This window comes from Staurois parvus, unplaced genomic scaffold, assembly GCF_062004578.1.
Source record: "Staurois parvus isolate SC_StPar_1 unplaced genomic scaffold, SC_StPar_1.0 ptg000064l, whole genome shotgun sequence".
NCBI classification, from domain to species: domain Eukaryota; kingdom Metazoa; phylum Chordata; class Amphibia; order Anura; family Ranidae; genus Staurois; species Staurois parvus.
This window is the reverse complement of record NW_028317860.1, coordinates 5,237,626-5,256,825: the sequence shown is the minus strand read 5'-3', so window position 1 is coordinate 5,256,825 and position 19,200 is coordinate 5,237,626. Positions and strand designations below refer to the sequence as shown.

The 19,200-nt window shown below is 46.8% G+C and overlaps 1 protein-coding gene across 1 annotated transcript in view; it reads left to right on the top strand.

The window, feature by feature from the left end:
* Positions 1 to 19,200, top strand: part of SUGT1 (SGT1 assembly cochaperone of MIS12 kinetochore complex) — a 202,686-nt gene that overhangs the window by 146,022 nt on the left and 37,464 nt on the right. The window contains exon 11 of the mRNA XM_089668800.1: positions 1,342 to 1,449. Within this exon, the coding sequence (XP_089524926.1) occupies positions 1,342 to 1,449 (108 nt within the window). The remainder of the gene's footprint in view (positions 1 to 1,341; positions 1,450 to 19,200) is intronic.

Here is a 19,200-nt window from a genome sequence, read left to right as displayed (position 1 = left end):
GAGAGAATTTTCTTTGGAGGATGGAGATCAGCTTTTACGTTACGCAGATTGTAGTTAATTAAACTAAGTTAGCTGTGGGTCCTGCAACATTTTAAAAGCAATTCATAGCAAACTCTAGGCAATTCCTAAGGGCCCACAAACTTTTCTTGCACATGCATCATATATTATATAACTATGGGCAGTGTTGGACATCTCTATATTTGCAAGCAGGTTGAGCGTTTTGAACATTGATTGCTATGTGAGTGTACATGGGTAAGATTTTCCAGTGTGTTGCAAAGTCAGTGTAGCTCCTGTATCCACATTTATTTTGTTACCTAAATCTCACTAAAATTAAGGGGGTTGGTGGGAATGGTGGTTTAAAAGTACAGATTAGCTGAATGACAAGCATATTATCTTCCATCTTCTGCCAATGAAAGGTATGCCCATGCACTTTGTGCTTGCCATGTTCTGTCTGTCTGAGCTTCATTGTGCTTTGTTTCTTTACAATGAACTTGTATGGGTCTGAAACAAAAGAAAATGGACAACTGTGATGTACACACAGTTGGAAGTGTGGATTATTTAAGGTTTGGGGGAGGAGTGGCAGAATATGTTTTGGGTTTCTTTCACATTTGTGAAAATTCACTTATCCTTAAAAGCAGTACAGGATGAAACCTCAGTCAAACCAACACCCATTATTTTTTTTTTCTGCTGTGTTTTGTCTGGGTTTTAGGGTTTTAGCCCACATTACCACTGGACTATAGTCTCCATAGAAGTTTGTGACCTCTGATTTTTTGCTTTTTAAGTTATGGTGGGCCTTGTAAATTTTAAGGGCAGAGTTGATAAAATTGTATTTATTTTTTTTATTAAACTCAAAACAATTCCATTGCTTCTGAGTTCCAACAACAGTACAATCTTGCACTACTTTTACCATTTTTTTTTTTTTTTACAAAAGGGGTATAAATGTTAATGACTCATCTAGCCAATTAGGCCTCCTCTTGTATGGAGAACTGTTTCACTCTTGTAGTAATTTGACAGGTGTGCATTATTTCTTTCCTAATGCTGTTCTTTTTAATGTTGGTACTTTACTTTTTTGTGGAATAGTACAAGTTCATGTCAATCTAACAGACTCATTTACAAAACCTGAAAAGCACCACCTGCTCGCTGCAACTGTTAGTGAATGCCTGTGCTGCAGTAGTTGCAGTTATTTACTACTGACCTTGAATCCTAATTAAGGCTAATTTCTTTCAAAATCAATTTTTGCCAACAAAATGAAGAGATGATTGTCAAAAAAAATCAAATGTCTTGTTCATTTTGTTTTCTGTAATGATTCCTGTATTAACTCAAAATATTCTTCTTTTACAGTTAAATGTAAATGTGAAGCTTCCAACAGGAGAAATGTACAATTTAACACTTTTCCTGCTCCACTCAATTGTGCCAGATCAAAGTACATTTAAAGTGCTTTCAACTAAGGTGAGTCTTATGGTGCCTTTGCACCTAAAGTGGAAGTAAAGGCATAACCTAACTAACTCTAAACCTACTGTCAGACACTTTCTAAGTCTAATCTATCTAGCCGTGTAACTGTTCTGCAGTCACTTCGGTCCAGTCTCAAGCGGCGCCCTCTGCAGGAGAAAGCCGACACTGGCTGGGAAGTGACCTCACCTATAGTTACTATGGGGCTTCCATTGACGACTGCCTCGCCTACACACTGCAGCTGTTCCTGACAGCTCAGCATGGGACTGGATCAGAGTGGCTGCAGAACAGGTAAGTATAGCAATGATTTTTTTTTTCTTTACAGGGCTATCAAGATTAGGTTTAGAATGTGGCTGAGAGTAGGTTTAGAGTTGGTTAGGTTTTGTCTTTACTTCCACTTTAGGGTTGTATTATGTTATATTCTACAAATGGAAATAAAATTTTAAGAAAATGGCCAAATGGGAAGAAATTGTATATTGAAAACTAGTTTTCGTCTGAAGTTCCTCTGCTGGATTTTGAAGCGATATTTTGAAAGTCATGTTATGCTTGTGAGACTTATGCAGGCCATAGACGGGGAGAAAAACGGCTGATTTTTCTTTTAAAAAACGAAAAATCGGTCGTTCAAGCGGCCGACGTTACCACCAATGGTAAAAAAAATCGGCCGATTTTCATCCCGTCTACAGCCGGCAAAAAGTGTCCCTGCAGAGAGCTCTGCTATTTCTTTGACAGTTCCTTGACATTTACAGAGGTTGCAACAATGTATCTATTTGTTTCTGAATAAAAACATCTGTATCCTAAATGGATACAAATAGATACATTGTTGCAACCTCTGTAAATGTCAAGGAACTGTCAAAGAAATAGCAGAGCTCTCTGCAGGGACACTTTTTGCCGGACTGGAATTCCTCTTATTTTTCATCCTTCTTCTTCTTCTTCTTCTTCTCCTTCATCATCATCCTCTTCTTCTTCACCATCATCCTCTTCTTCTTCTTCATCATCATCCTCTTCTTCTTCTTCATCATCATCCTCTTCTTTTTCTTCTTCATCATCATCATCATCCTCCTCCTCCTCTTCTTCTTCTTCTTTTTCTTCATCATCATCCTCTTCTTCTTTTTCTTCATCATCATCCTCCTCTTCTTCTTTTTCTTCATCATCATCCTCTTCTTCTTTGTCATCATCATCCTCGTCATCATCATCATCATCATCCTCTTCTTCTTCTACTTCTTCGTCATCATCCTTTCTTCTTCTTCATCATCCTCGTCATCATCATCCTCTTCTTCTTCTACTTCTTCTTCCTCTTCTTCGTCATCATCCTCTTCTTCTTCTACTTCTTCTTCCTCTTCTTCATCATCATCCCCTTCATCATCATCATCCGCCTCTTCTTCTTCTTCATCATCATCATCCGCCTCTTCTTCTTCTACTTCTTCTTCTTCATCCTCTTCTACTTCTTCATCATCATCCTCTTCTTCTTCTACTTCATCATCATCCTCTTCTTCTACTTCATCATCATCATCCTCTTCTTCTTCATCATCATAATCATCCATCCTCTTCTTCTTCATCATCATAATCATCCTTCCTCTTCTTCTTTTTCTTCATCATCATCATCATCATCCTCTTCTTCATCATCATCATCATCATCCGCCTCTTCTTCTACTTCATCATCATCATCCTCTTCTTCATCATCATCATCCTCTTCTACTTCTTCATCCTCTTCTTCTTCATCATCATCCTCCTCGTCCTCGTCCTCGTCCTCGTCCTCTTCTTCCTCGTCCTCTTCCTCCTCGTCCTCTTCCTCCTCGTCCTCTTCCTCCTCGTCCTCTTCCTCCTCGTCCTCTTCCTCCTCGTCCTCTTCCTCCTCGTCCTCTTCCTCCTCGTCCTCTTTCTCCTCTTCTTCTTTTTCATCATCTTCATCATCTTGTTCTTCCTCTTCTTCTTTTTCTTCTTTTTGTCTTCCTCTTGCAGGTCACTGCTCATGCGCAGATTTTTTATCGGTAAAAAATCGGCCGATTTGCCCATTATTGCCGCGAAAATCGGCCGATTTTTTTCCCCCAACTTTACCGATTAAAAAAAAACGGCCAAAATACCGAAAAACGGCTGAACAAATAGCCCACTAACGATCCGAAAATCGGCCGATTTTATTTTTGGCCGAAAAATCGGCCGATTTTCGACCCATCTATGGCCTGCATAAGGGTTTTATGTATAAAACATCCATGCAGATGTCTTCAGTGTTTGCACAGGCACAAAGAATTAACACTGTATTAATTGTAATATTATATCATATTATTATTATACAGGATCTATATACCACCAACAGTTTGCTCAGCGCTTTACAATATAAAGGGAGACAATACAGCAACAATACAGTTTAATACAAGAGGGATAGGAGGACCCTGCTCCTTGGAGCTTACAATCTAGGATGATTGTCCGCTATATCTAGTGGCCATAACGTAGTAGGTTTTGGAAAGACCTCAATAAAAATAAAAATACCGCATTATGGCCACTAGATGGATAGAGTTAGTATCATAGTGATGCTATCATATTACCAAAAAAAATATAGTTCACTGTGCCTGTGCAGTTGCTAAAGACATCTACATGCCATTTTCTTATATATGGACCCTAAGGTTTGCATGATTGCAGTCATGTAGAAATCACCATAGACCCATTTGAGGCAGTCTTTCTTCTTTTTTCCATGTATGTAAGCCAGCTGCTGAAGCCTTTTTAACTCCTCAAATATTGGCTTTTAACCTTTGTGAATCTGGAATACTGTGTTTTCCTCTTAACCATTACCCCAGAGCCCTGATGATGGGAGACCTACAGAACCCTACAAATGTGTTGGCTTGTCACTTTGGAATATTTATGAGGAAATATATACACTGGGACTCAAAACTATTGTATGTGAAGCTCCTTTTTTCTGAGCTTCTTTAGCAGCTTGGCTGGCCTGAATTTGGAGGCGCTGTAACAAACAAGTTTCAACAGCACCCAAAGACGTGTGGAAAGCCTGTTAAGATTTGTGCAGGTACTGCTCCATGCCTGCATTTTAATTGTGGAGCCTGTTCAGTACTATGAGAGTATTGACTGGTTTAAAAACTGGATCTAATTTTCTTTGTGCATGTGCTGCTTTTAAAATATGTTCCAGTAGATGAGTATACAGCTTGCAGCTGCTCCTTTGCCACCTATGTCTGTTTTCAGATGACAACTTTCAAAATAAATTGTGGCGGTTTTATGTTGAGGCACTTGCAGTAAGTGGCAGAAAGTGTGTTAATGTAGACAGGGAATGGCCAAGGCATGTGCTTCTCCTGTTGTTGCTGCTAAGTCATTTGCAAGCAGATAATGGAGGACTGGGGACTGGTAGTGTTTCTTATATAGATAACTAAAGGCATGTTGGGGACTAGACTACTGCCATGCATAAGAAATTAATATGTAAATTAAACACTTGGCTAGACTGCAAAAGAATGGGTTATAATCTCTCAGCACATAGTGCCATCTTTTCCTTATATGTTTCATTGCAGTTGAAGTTCTGCTTTATGTAACACCTGAGAAATAATCTAAAACCAAAATAGTTTGACACTGTAAAAACAGTGATGGACATTCATCCACTATCTTTACTAAACTAGATTTTTTGCACATCAGTAGTACACAGTCACTGACCATGACCTAAAGTGGAGGTCCAGTCAAAATTTAAAAAAATAAGTCAGCAGCTACAAAAACTGTAGCTGCTAACGTTTAAAAAAACAGACACTCACCTGTCCCTCGGTCCCACGGTGTGTTCACACCGGCTAGGTTCACTGGCCATCCTGTATCCCCAGTGCTGGCATCTTCAGTGTGGGTGCCCAGCTGTGACAACTTGGGGCTTCACATCCAGGTGCCCACTGCGCATGTGCAAGAAGCACTGCGCTTTGTGAATGGTCCCGTAGTCTTCTGGGACCTGTCAGGTGTCCCTGAAGACTACAGTGAAGGGGGGGGGGGGGGGGGTAGGACTGCTTCCTCTACCGATTGCCTAGGCCATCGCAGCGGAGGTGGGAGAGGTTACCTGTCAAATTTGTATACCTTCCCGCCCCCCAAAGGTGCCAGTCCTTAATGGGGAGTGGGAGGATGAAGCTTTAAAGAGGAACTTCCCCTTTTGGGTTCCACATTGCGTGCAGATCAATGATGATGCATTTTTCGGACAATGTTCACTTCTTCAGGACCGAGTGATCCTTCAGTTTGTTGTCTTCAAAAGATAAAGCAAAAGAATGCCATCCTCATAACCTGTACAGATATTCTCGGCCAGAAGTCGAGCATGAGGGAAACCAACCAGCCTACCAATACACCCTGTTCCAAATTATTATGCAAATGATATTTTTCTCATTTACCTAAATAATTGATGTAAATAAGTCAGCATAATTCTCATGTTATCAACTATTAAGAGTACAATTCAAATTTTATTGAACAAACCTCTTAACAGTATTTATTTTTTTTACGCATAAAAAACTTACAATGCACTGTTCCAAATTATTACGCACAGTAAGTTTCAAAATACTTTATAGGTTGTAAAGAACTGAAAATTATCATTTGTTGTGTTTGCAGCATATTTACTGAAATCAAAAGCTATTTCAATCAAACTTTTAACAACATTTTAACATTTTAAACATTTTAACAGGTCATGTTACATTTTAACATAGGACCCCTTATTTGATAGCAGCTTCACAAGTCTTGCATCCATTGAACTTGTGAGTTTTTGGACAGTTTCTGCTTGAATTTGTTTGCAAGATGTCAGAATAGCCTCCCAGAGCTGCTGTTTGGATGTAAACTGCCTACCACCCTCATAGATCTTTTGCTTGAGGATGCTGCAAAGGTTCTCAATAGGATTGAGGTCAGGGGAGGATGGTGGCCACACCATGACTTTCTCTCCTTTTATCCCCATAACAGCCATTGATGCGGAGGTATTCTTTGCAGCATGAGATGGTGCATTGTCATGCATGAAGATTATTTTATTATGGAAAGCATAGTTCTTCCTTCTGTACCAGGGAAGAAAGTGGTCAGTCATAAACTCCACATACTTTGCAGAGGTCATCTTTACACCTACGGGGACCCTAAAGGGGCCGACCAGCTCTGTTCCCATGATTCTGGCCCAAAACATAACTCCACCACCTCCTTGCTGACGTCGCAGCCTTGTTGGAACAGGGTGGCCGTCCACCAACCATCCACTACTCCATCCATCTGGATCATCCAGGGTTGCACGGCACTCATCAGTGAACAGGACTGTTTGAAAATTAGTCTTCATGTATTTTTCTGCCCAATGCAGCCGTTTCTGCTTGTGAGCATTGGTTAGTGGTGGCCAAATAGAAGGTTTATGCACAGTTGCAAGACTCTGGAGGACTCTACACCTTGATGTCCGTGGGACTCCAGAGGCACCAGCAGCTTCAAATATCTGTTTGCTGCTATGTAATGGTATTTTAGCAGCTGCTCTCTTGATCCGATGCATGGATCTGGCAGAAATCTTCCTCAATGTGCCTTTATCTGCACAAACCCATCTGTGCTCTGAATCAGCCACAAATCTCTTAATAGTGCGATGATCATGCTTAAGTTTTCGTGAAATATCTAATGTTTTATACCTCGTCCAAGACATTGAACTATTTCACTCTTTTCAGCAGCAGAGAGATCCTTTTTCTTCCCCATATTGCTTGAAAATGGTGCTCTGCTTAATAATGTGGAACACCCTCCTTTAGTAGTTTTTCCTTAAATTGGGCTCACCTGCCAATCTAATTATCACAGGTGTCCGAAATGGTTTTCAGTGATCAAAAGAGCCCTGAGACACAATGCCATCCATGAGTTACACTGAAAAACAAACTATTTCATCTTTGTGACACTTAAATAGAATTTGCATAATAATTTGGAACAGGGTGTATAACACTGACCCAAATGTTTGTGCATAACCAACAAGAGGAAGTTCTGCTTTAACAATACTTAAGCAATTCAGCTGGTAAAACAGCTCATTTTACGTTACCTAGCCTTTAATAAAACATACAAAAAAGGCAGATGTTTATCATGTTGCCAGTTTGTTTTTCAGTGGGTTGATATGTGGACTTTGTGCAGGTCACTTAGCTCCAAGAAAGAGGGTCTGGCTCTCGATACACATCAGCATTATGCATATTTGAGACTGTGTCAGAAGGTGGAGTTATGGGTCCCTACTGTAGGGCATTTATATGGATGCTGTTTTTCAAGTACCCTTGTGAGTATTTGAAGTATTTTATTAATAAAGATTTATTAAATATACTACATAAGCCAAGGACACTGTTTTGTTTTTGTGTTTGAAGATTTCTCCAGTTCTGGAGAGAGCTGCAAGGTCAAGAAACTGTTGTCTAATTACAGTCCTATTGGAGCAAGTGAAGGAACTTTGGACGATTGGCTACAGTTAGGAGTGTTATTCCTGACTCCTGCACTCAGCATTACATACTACTGAACTCTGTTACAAACCAAATAATGACCTCTGCACTTTGCACTATGTACTGCTCATGCCTGCAACTCACCTCTGCAGTTCATCCTACATATTTTTGAGCTCTGTATGTTGTCTTACTCCTGCCCCTGAACTGTGCGTTACATTCTACTGTCCTCAGAACTTTACATTCTTTACTCCTGACCCCTGCATTGACATGACCAAAATAATTACTGCACTGAAATGCTGAGCCCAGCCAACTAGTTTGGCCAGAATTCAGCCCAGAAAGCCAGCTTACTCTCCAGACATGAATACAAATGATTGCCAAGTTTTCCACTGAACCAAAAAGGGCAAGATATGTTTTTATGTTTACTACATTTGTATGTTTTTAGTTTTCAAAATTATCTTCAAACCTTCCTCACTGTTTTTAATGGGAAGAAAAAACACACTGCATTCTGGTGATCTTTTATCTCTTCATGCCTTTCTGATATTCACTTCTAGGTTGCTTACCCCTGTTTTAAGCAGCCATGGTTTCATCTGAGAAGCCAATCCTAAGAAGGTGCTATCCAACATGACATTGTTAGGACTCATTCACATGGGTGCCTGGGATGGTAAAAACAGGTGCAGTTTTACCATCCCTGCCCACCTAAAAAATATGCAGCTGTACACATGGCACAGTGCTTTGCGTCTGTGGCAAAAATGAAACCCGCTGTGTTCAAGTGAATAGGGTTACTCCACAGCTGCCCTGCAACCATGGTTCATGCAGTGGCAGTGCGGTGGTGCAGGCTTTTCAGGGATAACATAAGGTGTGAGGAGATGACATATTGGAAACCCCCTGTCAGTCTGTGGCTGATCAGTCTTCAGAGGGGTTGCAAGGGTTGCTGCTGATATGAACATCGCCTTAGAAAGCAGCTTAGACAAGTCATATTCAGCCTTTGCTATGCTGGCTATATTTAAAACACGACCATATATGACTAATTACTTGGTGGGGAAAATAGTTTGAGCTGTACTTAGTGGATTCCTATGTGACATAACTAATAAGCAATGCACAGTAAAGTGACATTTCAAAATGGTATAATATTTAATTAAGCTTTTTGCTGATATAATACATTCTATCTCTTGTACTTTTAATGATATACATGCTAATTATCAGTATTACAGCACTGCCTCTGGTTTGTACACATAATATTCATAGTTTTAAATGGTCTGACTCCCTGTGTGATCAGTGTAGAAATAATTTGATCATACCAAGGAATTAAGATCCTTTCTCCATTATAATGGTGCAGGAATGTGGCCAGGAGTGGTGTGCAACATTAACAGCAGATAGACCAGTTTTCAAAGTGAAGTTGAAACTAGTGCAGCTCAGCACCTGATTAACAGAGGGAATGTGGCAGTTTTCTCACCAGGCGTGACCTTGTCATACAGTATGTGAATTGTCTGCAGACAGCTTACATCCCTTCTGCCTGTGCAGTGATTATACAGCATGAGCAAAGACTGCTCAGGGTTACCAACTTCCTCCTCCTGCCTTCGCTCTGTGCTGGGCAGGGATGGGGAAAGAGATCAGAGCTTGCATCTCTAACCCTCTGTTCTCTGTGCTGTATTTGTCACAGCCACAGAACTGAGAACTAATTGTTCCTTAGGCCTCCATCACATGGCCATTTGGCCACATACACTGGATTCTAACAGCAGGAATCGGCAAATTCTTACTGCTGGAATGACAAGTGCATGTGAATAGTGGTGGCCACTTAGCCTGTACAAAGTATTGACTAGCTGTAAGTGGCCATCCCTGTTTACAGGTAGCCACACACCAATGGTCTCATGTGGTTAGGGGCAGGTGTCTGAGCCTGGATGCCTTCTGTGTCCAGGCTTGGGACACCCATCCCTAACTGCAGGTAAGCCCTTGGTATGCAGCTACATGCTGGCAGCCATAGGCATTCTCAGCCTGTCAAGACTTAGAGGCTGAGCAACCCCCACTATTCACATGCACTCGTGATTCTAGCTGCAGGAATCTGCTGGTTCTTGCCACTAGAATCTGGTATAAACGGCTAAATGGACATGTGAACAAAGGACTAATTAACAAAGGGGATAGCACCCATTTTGTTAGGAACAATATCTGCTCTAAGTTTAGAAGACGTGTGCAAGATTTGTGACAAGACTTGCGCAACTCTTAAAGTGATACTAAACCTTCATTATTTTTTTTTTTTTTTATAAAGTAACAAACCTGTCATGCTTGCCCTGTGGAGTAGTTTTGCACACAACTGCCCTGATTTTCTTCTTTACGGGTCCCCCAAAGGTGCTCTTAACCCCTCCCCCTGCAGCAGTGCCCTCGCAGAAAGCTGCTTGCCCTAGGGCAGTGTTTCTCAACTCCAGTACTGTCTCAGCCAGTGAGTAGTAGTTGCAAATAATAGCTGTGTAAATGGTACTTTTTGCATTGTCAATCTTCAATGTTCTTCATAGTTTCCCTTATGGGCTGTGGGCTGTCTCTTACACATCACCAAGATCAGTCATTTGCTCTTTTATTGTGAGAAATGTATGAAACTTGTGTGAAAGTGTGCTTGTATGACCGTGGCTTTAGATTACAAACCCCAATGTGACAAGGTGTTGTGTATATAAAACGTACCGTGCATAATGCTGGGAAGTATTTTGTTTATGAATTTGGTAAATGAATATTGTGCTCAATTAACCTTGTGGTGCTTATAAATTATCTTGTGCCCAATATCCATCTTCTCTTCTCTTACAGTTTTCAGGCTTTCCTGAAGAATTCTTTTTTTAAAAGTAAAAATCAGAGGTAGTTACTGCACACAAAAAGCAGGGAAAAACCTTGTTGAGACCAAGAGTACAACAGCCTTAAATAGTGCCCCCTTTCTGACTGTGGGCTTTCTTTATAATAGATTGTGCAGTAACACAGACTGACTTATGATGGAAAAATTTTTTATTAAAAGAGAATTATCAAAATAAGTGCAGGTTTGCTGTTTAGAACTACTAGGATCATTTTTTCCTCCTTTAAAATTATCGACATGGAAATATAGGCTAAGGCTTCCTCCCCTAGGAATGGTTCATTTAAATCTGCTTGAGGAAGCTGAAACTGCTCTAGGTTAAAAACATAGTTCTTAGGAAATGACAAAATAAAATAGAAAATAGATGGAATTTTTGTATTCAGTGAAGGTTAGTTTTATGAAAAATATTCTGTAGAAGACAGATCTTATGCCCTTAAGGCATTAGCATTCTCAGCATAACCAATAGAAACCGAATGTTATTGAAAATCTAGCCGATGAAAGAAATAGTCTATGTGCGAATTTCTATTCTTATGGATGGCAGTAAATAAAGCTCTGATGTTCAGGGAACACAAGCCTTAATTGCTTGCACTGTTTGACAGAAGCACAGGCTTGGTAGCATAACTAATTAGTTTAGGGCATGGTAGTTTCTAATTAGTCAGAATATGTGGTGGCCTGCATGCAACTTGAGGTTTAGGTGGGGCATTTTTCATATAACTGGCGTCTGAAAATATGAATGTATGCAAATGAAACAGTTTCTTAGATTGATAGCTTAAACAAAGAGGAAGAATACCAATTAGCTTCTGTGCCCTTGTGTGACAGCTGACAGCCTGTGCACAGAGAGCTAGGAGCTGCTCCATTTACACAAGCCACAATCAAAGAACAAGTCATGTGCTTCAATGGGGTTTCTCAACAGCTGTGTGAGGTTTCCTTTGTCACTTCATATACTCAGGTCCTCTCTAGTTTCAACAATGTATGTTATAGCTATGATGTTTGTTACTAGTCACAACCTGAATATTGTTTATTGGATTATGAATCCAGTGTACAGATTGCCTTTATTACTTTATGCATTTTTGGGAATTGAGAATGTCTGCTCCAAATAACAAAAGTGGAATCTGCCATACTTCTACCATTGTTTTGGCACCAAACGAACATTTAGTGCCATTTTATTAAAACTAGATGAAAGGGGAAAATAAGGATGTTGTGCTAGAAATACAGTCAGGTTTCAGCTATCCTTCTTTGAAATGCAATGGCAAAATCTTATTTTTGCAGTAGGCATCAGTTCCAGGCTTATTTTCATTTTCACCTTGTGTTTCATCTTTAGATAGTTGCACTGGTGTTGTCGTTATTTTCATGTGTAGAGCTGTTCTTTTTCAGTTCTTTTTATTGGAAAATGTTAGAGTTGAATGCTCCTAAAGTCTAAGGAATTGTGGAAGTTGCTGTATTACTTGACTTCTCACTCCAGCAGGCTCCCTCAGTCTACTCAATTGGTCCTTTGCAGCCTCCTCTCTAATCCTTTCTTTGCTGCGGTCACCCCCACCACGTAAAATGCAAGACCTATAGCCCTGCAATGTACTTGTACAGATGATCGGTCCTGGATGCAATTTGTTGTGTCCTGAACTGGACATCTGGATGTACAGTCAGGGCCGTCTTTAACGCAGGGCAAAAGGGACAGCTGCCCCAGGCCCAGTCATTGTTGTCGGTCCCAAAGCAACTGCTTCTTGAGCCCCTTGTCTTGGAGGGTCCTGGTCCCAGTGGCAGTGGGAGCAGGGGGAAGGATAGCATGGAGGTTAGCTAGGATTTAGAGCCTGTGAGTGGGAAGACTTCCACTGACACCCGGAGAGGCGAGCGCAGCATCCCCAATGGCGGCACCTCCCAGAGCATGGACGACTCTAACCTCCCAGCTTGCTGCTCCAACACTTGGAGGACAGGCTGACCAGGGCCCGGAGGACAAGAACGGGCTCGAGCGCAGATAGCCAGGGACTGCAGATAGCCAGGGACCGCAGAGCAGAGGAAGGAACAGATCACCCAGAATGAAAATGGACTCAACCCACTACTGTCATGCCAGGTGCCAAGGATCACACACACCTACTGGCAGACAGGGAGGCACAGGAAGAACCGCAGACAGGGCGAGGGGTCTTTTATCCTCACCCTCTCTCTCTCACACTTTCTCCCCCCCATCTCTTGACCTCACCCCACTTCTCACGTGTCGCCCCCTTCCCCCTTTTTCTCTCCCTCTCACCCCCTTTCTCTCACCCCCACCCCCCTCTCTCTCTTTCAACCTTTTTGTCTCTATTTCTCACCCCCCGCTGTCTTTCTCACCCCCCTCTCTTTCACCCCCTCTCTTATCCCCCCCTTGCTCGCCCCCACCTTTCTCTTGCTCTCTCTCTCCCTTCTGTCTATAATCCTCTCCCCCCCTCTTCCCCCTTCTCTCCCTCCTCTCTCCCCCCCTCTCTCCCCCCCTCCCCCTCTCTCTCCCCCTCCCCCTCTCTCTCCCCCTCCTCTCTTCTTCCCCCCTCTCTTCTTCCCCCCTCTCTTCTTTCTCCCCCTCTCTCTCCCCCCTCTCTCTCCCCCCTCTCTCTCCCCCCCTCTCTTCTTTCCCCCCTCTCTTCTTTCCCCCCTCTCTTCTTTCCCCCCTCTCTTCTCTCCCCCCCTCTCTTCTCTCCCCCCCTCTCTTCTCTCCCCCCCTCTCTTCTCTCCCCCCCTCTCTTCTCTCCCCCCCTCTCTTCTTTCCCCCCCTCTTCTTTCCCCCTCTCTATTCTTTCCCCCTCTCTATTCTTTCCCCCTCTCTATTCTTTCCCCCTCTCTATTCTTTCCCCCTCTCTATTCTTTCCCCCTCTCTCTCTCTCTCTCTCTTTCCCCCTCTCTCTTTTCCCCCCTCTCTCTTTCCCTCCCTCTCCCCCTCTCTCTTCCCCCCTTTCTCTCTTCCCCTCTCTCTTCCCCCCTTTCTCTCTTCCCCCCTCTCTCCCCCCTCCCCTCTCTCCCCCCTCTCCCCTCCCCCTCTCTCCCTCTCTCTCTCCCCTTATCGTTCTCTCTTCCCCCGCTCTCTCTCTTTCCCCCTGCTCTCTCTCTTTCCCCCTGCTCTCTCTCTCTCCCCCCGCTCTCTCTCCCCCGCTCTCTCTCTCTCCCCCGCTCTCTCCCTCTCCCCCGCTCTCTCCCTCTCCCCCGCTCTCTCTCTCCCCCGCTCTCTCTCTCTCCCGCGCTCTCTCTCTCTCCCCCGCGCTCTCTCTCTCTCCCCCGCGCTCTCTCTCTCTCCCCCGCGCTCTCTCTCTCTCCCCCGCGCTCTCTCTCTTTCCCCCGCGCTCTCTCTCTTTCCCCCGCGCTCTCTCTCTTTCCCCCGCGCTCTCTCTCTCTTTCCCCCGCGCTCTCTCTCTCTTTCCCCCGCTCTCTCTCTCTTTCCCCCGCTCTCTCTCTCTCTTTCCCCCGCTCTCTCTCTCTCTTTCCCCCGCTCTCTCTCTCTTTCCCCCGCTCTCTCTCTTTCCCCCGCTCTCTCTCTTTCCCCCGCTCTCTCTCTCTCTTTCCCCCCGCTCTCTCTTCCCCCGCTCTCTCCCCCCCGCTCTCTCCCCCCCGCTCACTCTCTCCCCCGCTCTCTCTCCCCTGCTCTCTCTCTCTCTTCCCCCCGCTCTCTCTTCCCCCCGCTCTCTCTTTCCCCCGCTCTCTCTCTTTCCCCCGCTCTCTCTCTTTCCCCCGCTCTCTCTCTTTCCCCCGCTCTCTCTCTCTCTCTCTTTCCCCCGCTCTCTCTTTCTCTTTCCCCCGCTCTCTCTTTCTCTTTCCTCCGCTCTCTCTTTCCCCCCGCTCTCTCTCTTCCCCCGCTCTCTCTCTTCCCCCGCTCTCTCTCTCTCTTCCCCCGCTCTCTCTCTCTCTTCCCCCCGCTCTCTCTCTTCCCCCCGCTCTCTCTCTTCCCCCCGCTCTCTTCCCCCCGCTCTCTCTCCCCCGCTCTCTCCCCCCCGCTCTCTCTCCCCCGCTCTCTCTCCCCCGCTCTCTCTCTCTCCCCCCCGCTCTCTCTCTCTCCCCCGCTCTCTCTCTCTCCCCCGCTCTCTCTCTCTCCCCCGCTCTCTCTCTCCCCCGCTCTCTCTCCCCCGCTCTCTCCCCCGCTCTCTCCCCCGCTCTCTCTCTCTTCCCCCCGCTCTCTCTCTCTTCCCCCCGCTCTCTCTCCCCCGCTCTCTCTCTCTTCCCCCCGCTCTCTCTCTCTTCCCCCCGCTCTCTCTCCCCCGCTCTCTCTCTCTCTCCCCCCGCTCTCTCTCTCTCCCCCGCTCTCTCTCTCTTCCCCCCGCTCTCTCTCTCTTCCCCCGCTCTCTCTCTCTTCCCCCGCTCTCTCTCTCTTTCCCCCGCTCTCTCTCTTTCCCCCCGCTCTCGCTCTCTCTTTCCCCCGCTCTCGCTCTCTCTTTCCCCCGCTCTCGCTCTCTCTTTCCCCCGCTCTCGCTCTCTCTTTCCCCCGCTCTCGCTCTCTCTTTCCCCCGCTCTCTCTCTCTCTTTCCCCCCGCTCTCTCTCTCTCTTTCCCCCGCTCTCTCTCTTTCCCCCGCTCTCTCTCTCTTTCCCCCCGCTCTCTCTCTCTTTCCCCCCGCTCTCGCTCTCTCGCTCTTTCCCCCGGCGCTCTCTCGCTCTCTTTCCCCCCGCGCTCTCTCGCTCTCTTTCCCCCCGCGCTCTCTCGCTCTCTTTCCCCCCGCGCTCTCTCGCTCTCTTTCCCCCCGCGCTCTCTCGCTCTCTTTCCCCCCGCGCTCTCTCGCTCTCTTTCCCCCCGCGCGCTCTCTCTCTCTCCCCCGCTCTCTCTCTCTCCCCCGCGCTCTCTCTCTCCCCCGCTCTCTCTCTCTCCCCCGCTCTCTCTCTCTCCCCCGCTCTCTCTCTCCCCCCCGCTCTCTCTCTCTCCCCCCCGCTCTCTCTCTCTCCCCCCGCTCTCTCTCTCTTCCCCCCGCTCTCTCTCTCTTCCCCCCGCTCTCTCTCTTCCCCCCGCTCTCTCTCTTCCCCCCGCTCTCTCTCTCTCTTTCCCCCCGCTCTCGCTCTCTCTTTCCCCCGCTCTCGCTCTTTCCCCCGCTCTCTCTCTTTCCCCCCGCTCTCTCTCTCTCTTTCCCCCCGTTCGCTCTCTCTCTCTTTCCCCCGCGCTCTCTCGCTCTCTTTCCCCCCGCGCTCTCTCGCTCTTTCCCCCCGCGCTCTCTCGCTCTCTCCCCCCGCGCTCTCTCGCTCTCTTTCCCCCCGCGCTCTCTCGCTCTCTTTCCCCCCGCGCTCTCTCGCTCTCTTTCCCCCCGCGCTCTCTCGCTCTCTTTCCCCCCGCGCTCTCTCGCTCTCTTTCCCCCCGCGCTCTCTCGCTCTCTTTCCCCCCGCGCTCTCTCGCTCTCTTTCCCCCCGCGCTCTCTCGCTCTCTTTCCCCCCCGCGCTCTCTCGCTCTCTTTCCCCCCCGCGCTCTCTCGCTCTCTTTCCCCCCCGCGCTCTCTCGCTCTCTTTCCCCCCCGCGCTCTCTCGCTCTCTTTCCCCCCGCGCTCTCTCGCTCTCTTTCCCCCCGCGCTCTCTCGCTCTCTTTCCCCCCGCGCTCTCTCGCTCTCTTTCCCCCCGCGCTCTCTCGCTCTCTTTCCCCCCGCGCTCTCTCGCTCTCTTTCCCCCCGCGCTCTCTCGCTCTCTTTCCCCCCGCGCTCTCTCGCTCTCTTTCCCCCCGCTCTCTCTCGCTCTCTTTCCCCCCGCTCTCTCTCGCTCTCTTTCCCCCCGCTCTCTCGCTCTCTTTCCCCCCGCTCTCTCGCTCTCTTTCCCCCCGCTCTCTCGCTCTCTTTGCCCCCGCTCTCTCGCTCTCTTTGCCCCCGCTCTCTCGCTCTCTTTGCCCCCGCTCTCTCGCTCTCTTTGCCCCCGCTCTCTCGCTCTCTTTGCCCCCGCTCTCTCGCTCTCTTTGCCCCTCGCTCTCTTTGCCCCTCTCCCTCTTTCCCCCTCTCCCTCTTTCCCCCTCTCCCTCTTTCCCCCTCTCCCTCTTTCCCCCTCTCCCTCTTCCCCCCCTCCCCCTTCCCCCCCTCTTCCCCCCTCCCCCCCTCTCTTCCCCCCCTCTCCCTCTCCCCCCTCTCCCCCCCCCTCTCCCTCTTCCCCCCCCTCCCTCTTCCCCCCCCCTCCCTCTTTCCCCCCTCTCCCTCTTTCCCCCCTCTCCCTCTTTCCCCCCATCTCCCTCTTTCCCCCCCATCTCCCTCTCTCCTCCCCCCTCTCCCTCTCTCCTCCCCCCTCTCCCTCTCTCCTCCCCCCTCTCCCTCTCTCCTCCCCCCTCTCCCTCTCTCCTCCCCCCTCTCCCTCTCTCCCTCTCTCCCCCCTCTCCCTCTCTCCCCCCTCTCCCCCCTCTCTCTCTCTCTCTCTTCCCCCCGCTCTCTCTCTCTTCCCCCCGCTCTCTCTCTCTTCCCCCCGCTCTCTCTCTTCCCCCCGCTCTCTCTCTCTTCCCCCCGCTCTCTCTCTCTTCCCCCCGCTCTCTCTCTCCCCCCGCTCTCTCTCCCCCCCGCTCTCTCTCCCCCCCGCTCTCTCTCCCCCCCGCTCTCTCTCTCTTCCCCCCGCTTCTCTCTCTCCCCCGTTTCTCTCTCCCTCTTCCCCCCCTCTCCCTCTTCCCCCCCTCTCCCTCTTTCCCCCCCCTCCCTCTTTCCCCCCCCCCTCCCTCTTTCCCCCCCCCCCCTCCCTCTTTCCCCCCCCTCCCTCTCTCCTCCCCCCTCTCCATCTCTCCTCCCCCCTCTCTCCTCCCCCCTCTCTCCTTCTCCCTCTCTCCTCTCTCCCTCTCTCCCCCCTCTCCCTCTCTCCCCCCTCTCCCTCTCCCCCTCTCCCTCTCCCCCTCTCTCCTCCCTCTCTCTCTCTTCCCCCCGCTCTCTCTCTCTTCCCCCCGCTCTCTCTCTTCCCCCCCTCTCCCTCTCCCCCCCCTCTCCCTCCCCCCCTCCCTCTCCCCCCCCCTCCCTCTCCCCCCCCCCTCCCTCTCCCCCCCCTCTCTCTCCCCCCCTCTCTCTCCCCCCCCCCTCTCCCCCCTCTCTCCTTTTTTATAGCTTTAATTTAGAATAGAAGGGTGACATTTTAAATGTGACTTGGTAAACACAAATATAAAGTGGATCTAAACTTCAGAGGAAATGCTGTTTTTTGTGGCTGAGCAGTAACCTAAAATGTCTACACTCCTATAGCTGTGAATCTACAGTGTGAGCTCATCTGCTGCCTGTAATTGTTATGCTCACAAGATTTGGAGTGAGATTTGTTGATGTCACTACTGTGCCACTTGCTGGTGAGTAATCTGTACTGCATGCATCTCTCTGATTTTGCATCATTTGTTTTGTAAACCTGTACTTTGTGGACCACTCCTGCTTCTTTGCAAATATCCTCCACATTTTACCAGATCACCAGTCATTAGGGGGACAGCTTTGAGATTCCCAACGTTTCAGTAAAAGTGATGCAGGCGGCTGTAGTGGCCCAATCACTTTTACTGCATAGAGAAGGGCCACTTACTGTTACCGCTCAAGGTTGTTCCTTGGCTTTCCTGTTCCTCTGGGAAGCCTAGGACCATGGTTGAGTATGTTCGGGATGCTGAACAGGGGGAGGTCACGGAACATCCATTCCCAGATCTTCTCTGTGATTTAATGAGCCCGGAAGCAACTAGAATTTTGCTTCTTCCTGGTTCAGTGCCACCATTCCCCAGATACTATAGCTGGGTAAGCAGCTAATCAATCACAATCTGTGGTTGATTAGCAGCAGAGGTGAAAATAGAGGTTTAATAGACCCCTGATGTTCCCATAAAGAAAAACTGTCACCTGCCCATGCTATCACATAAGGGTCTTGTTAGCCCCTTGCAAAAGCAATGAAGTAAAAAAAAATGGTTAAAAATTATTTTACAATAAAAATCTAAACAAAATAACAGCATGTTATTGCACAAATTTATACCATGCTGCGATTGCTGTTTACGTATGCATGCATATCGTATACATATGTTTGTAAACAGCAATTGCAGCACACGTGAGACAGAAAAGTTTGGGAACTGGGGAAAAAAAAACATGCATACTCACCTAGGTGGATGGAGCATCGATCTGATTCTGTATCTGTCCCCCACTGCCACTAAGGCCAAGAATGAGCAATCAAAGACCACAATCTGTTTTCCGCTGTATTTGTTGGATTGTACCACTGTGTGGCCCCAAGTCTGCGCATGAGCTCTAAAACTGAAGCTGGCTTGTTGTGACTCTCCTTTTAATGTAACAGTAGTGGTGTGAACCTCCTGCGCTCCCAAGTGTTTAAACTAAATAAAAATATATATAGATCCCGGGAAGCTGCTAACATTAAATCATATACCAGTGATTGTGATAAATAAATATAATAAAGAATGTAGCGCTACACCCAAAATATATATGCACATGGAAAATTAATATATATAAAAAAAATGTGAAATCACAAAATCTCATAAAAAAAATATATATAAATGTGACAGTGATATCAATTAATATTAATTAGTGCCTATAAATCATAAAATCAACACAATAAAATAAATAGCTCAAAACATGTGAAAAAACATTTCCATATATATTAATATATTATTATATATATTATATATTAAAGCATATTTAAAAAATACTTAAAAAATATTT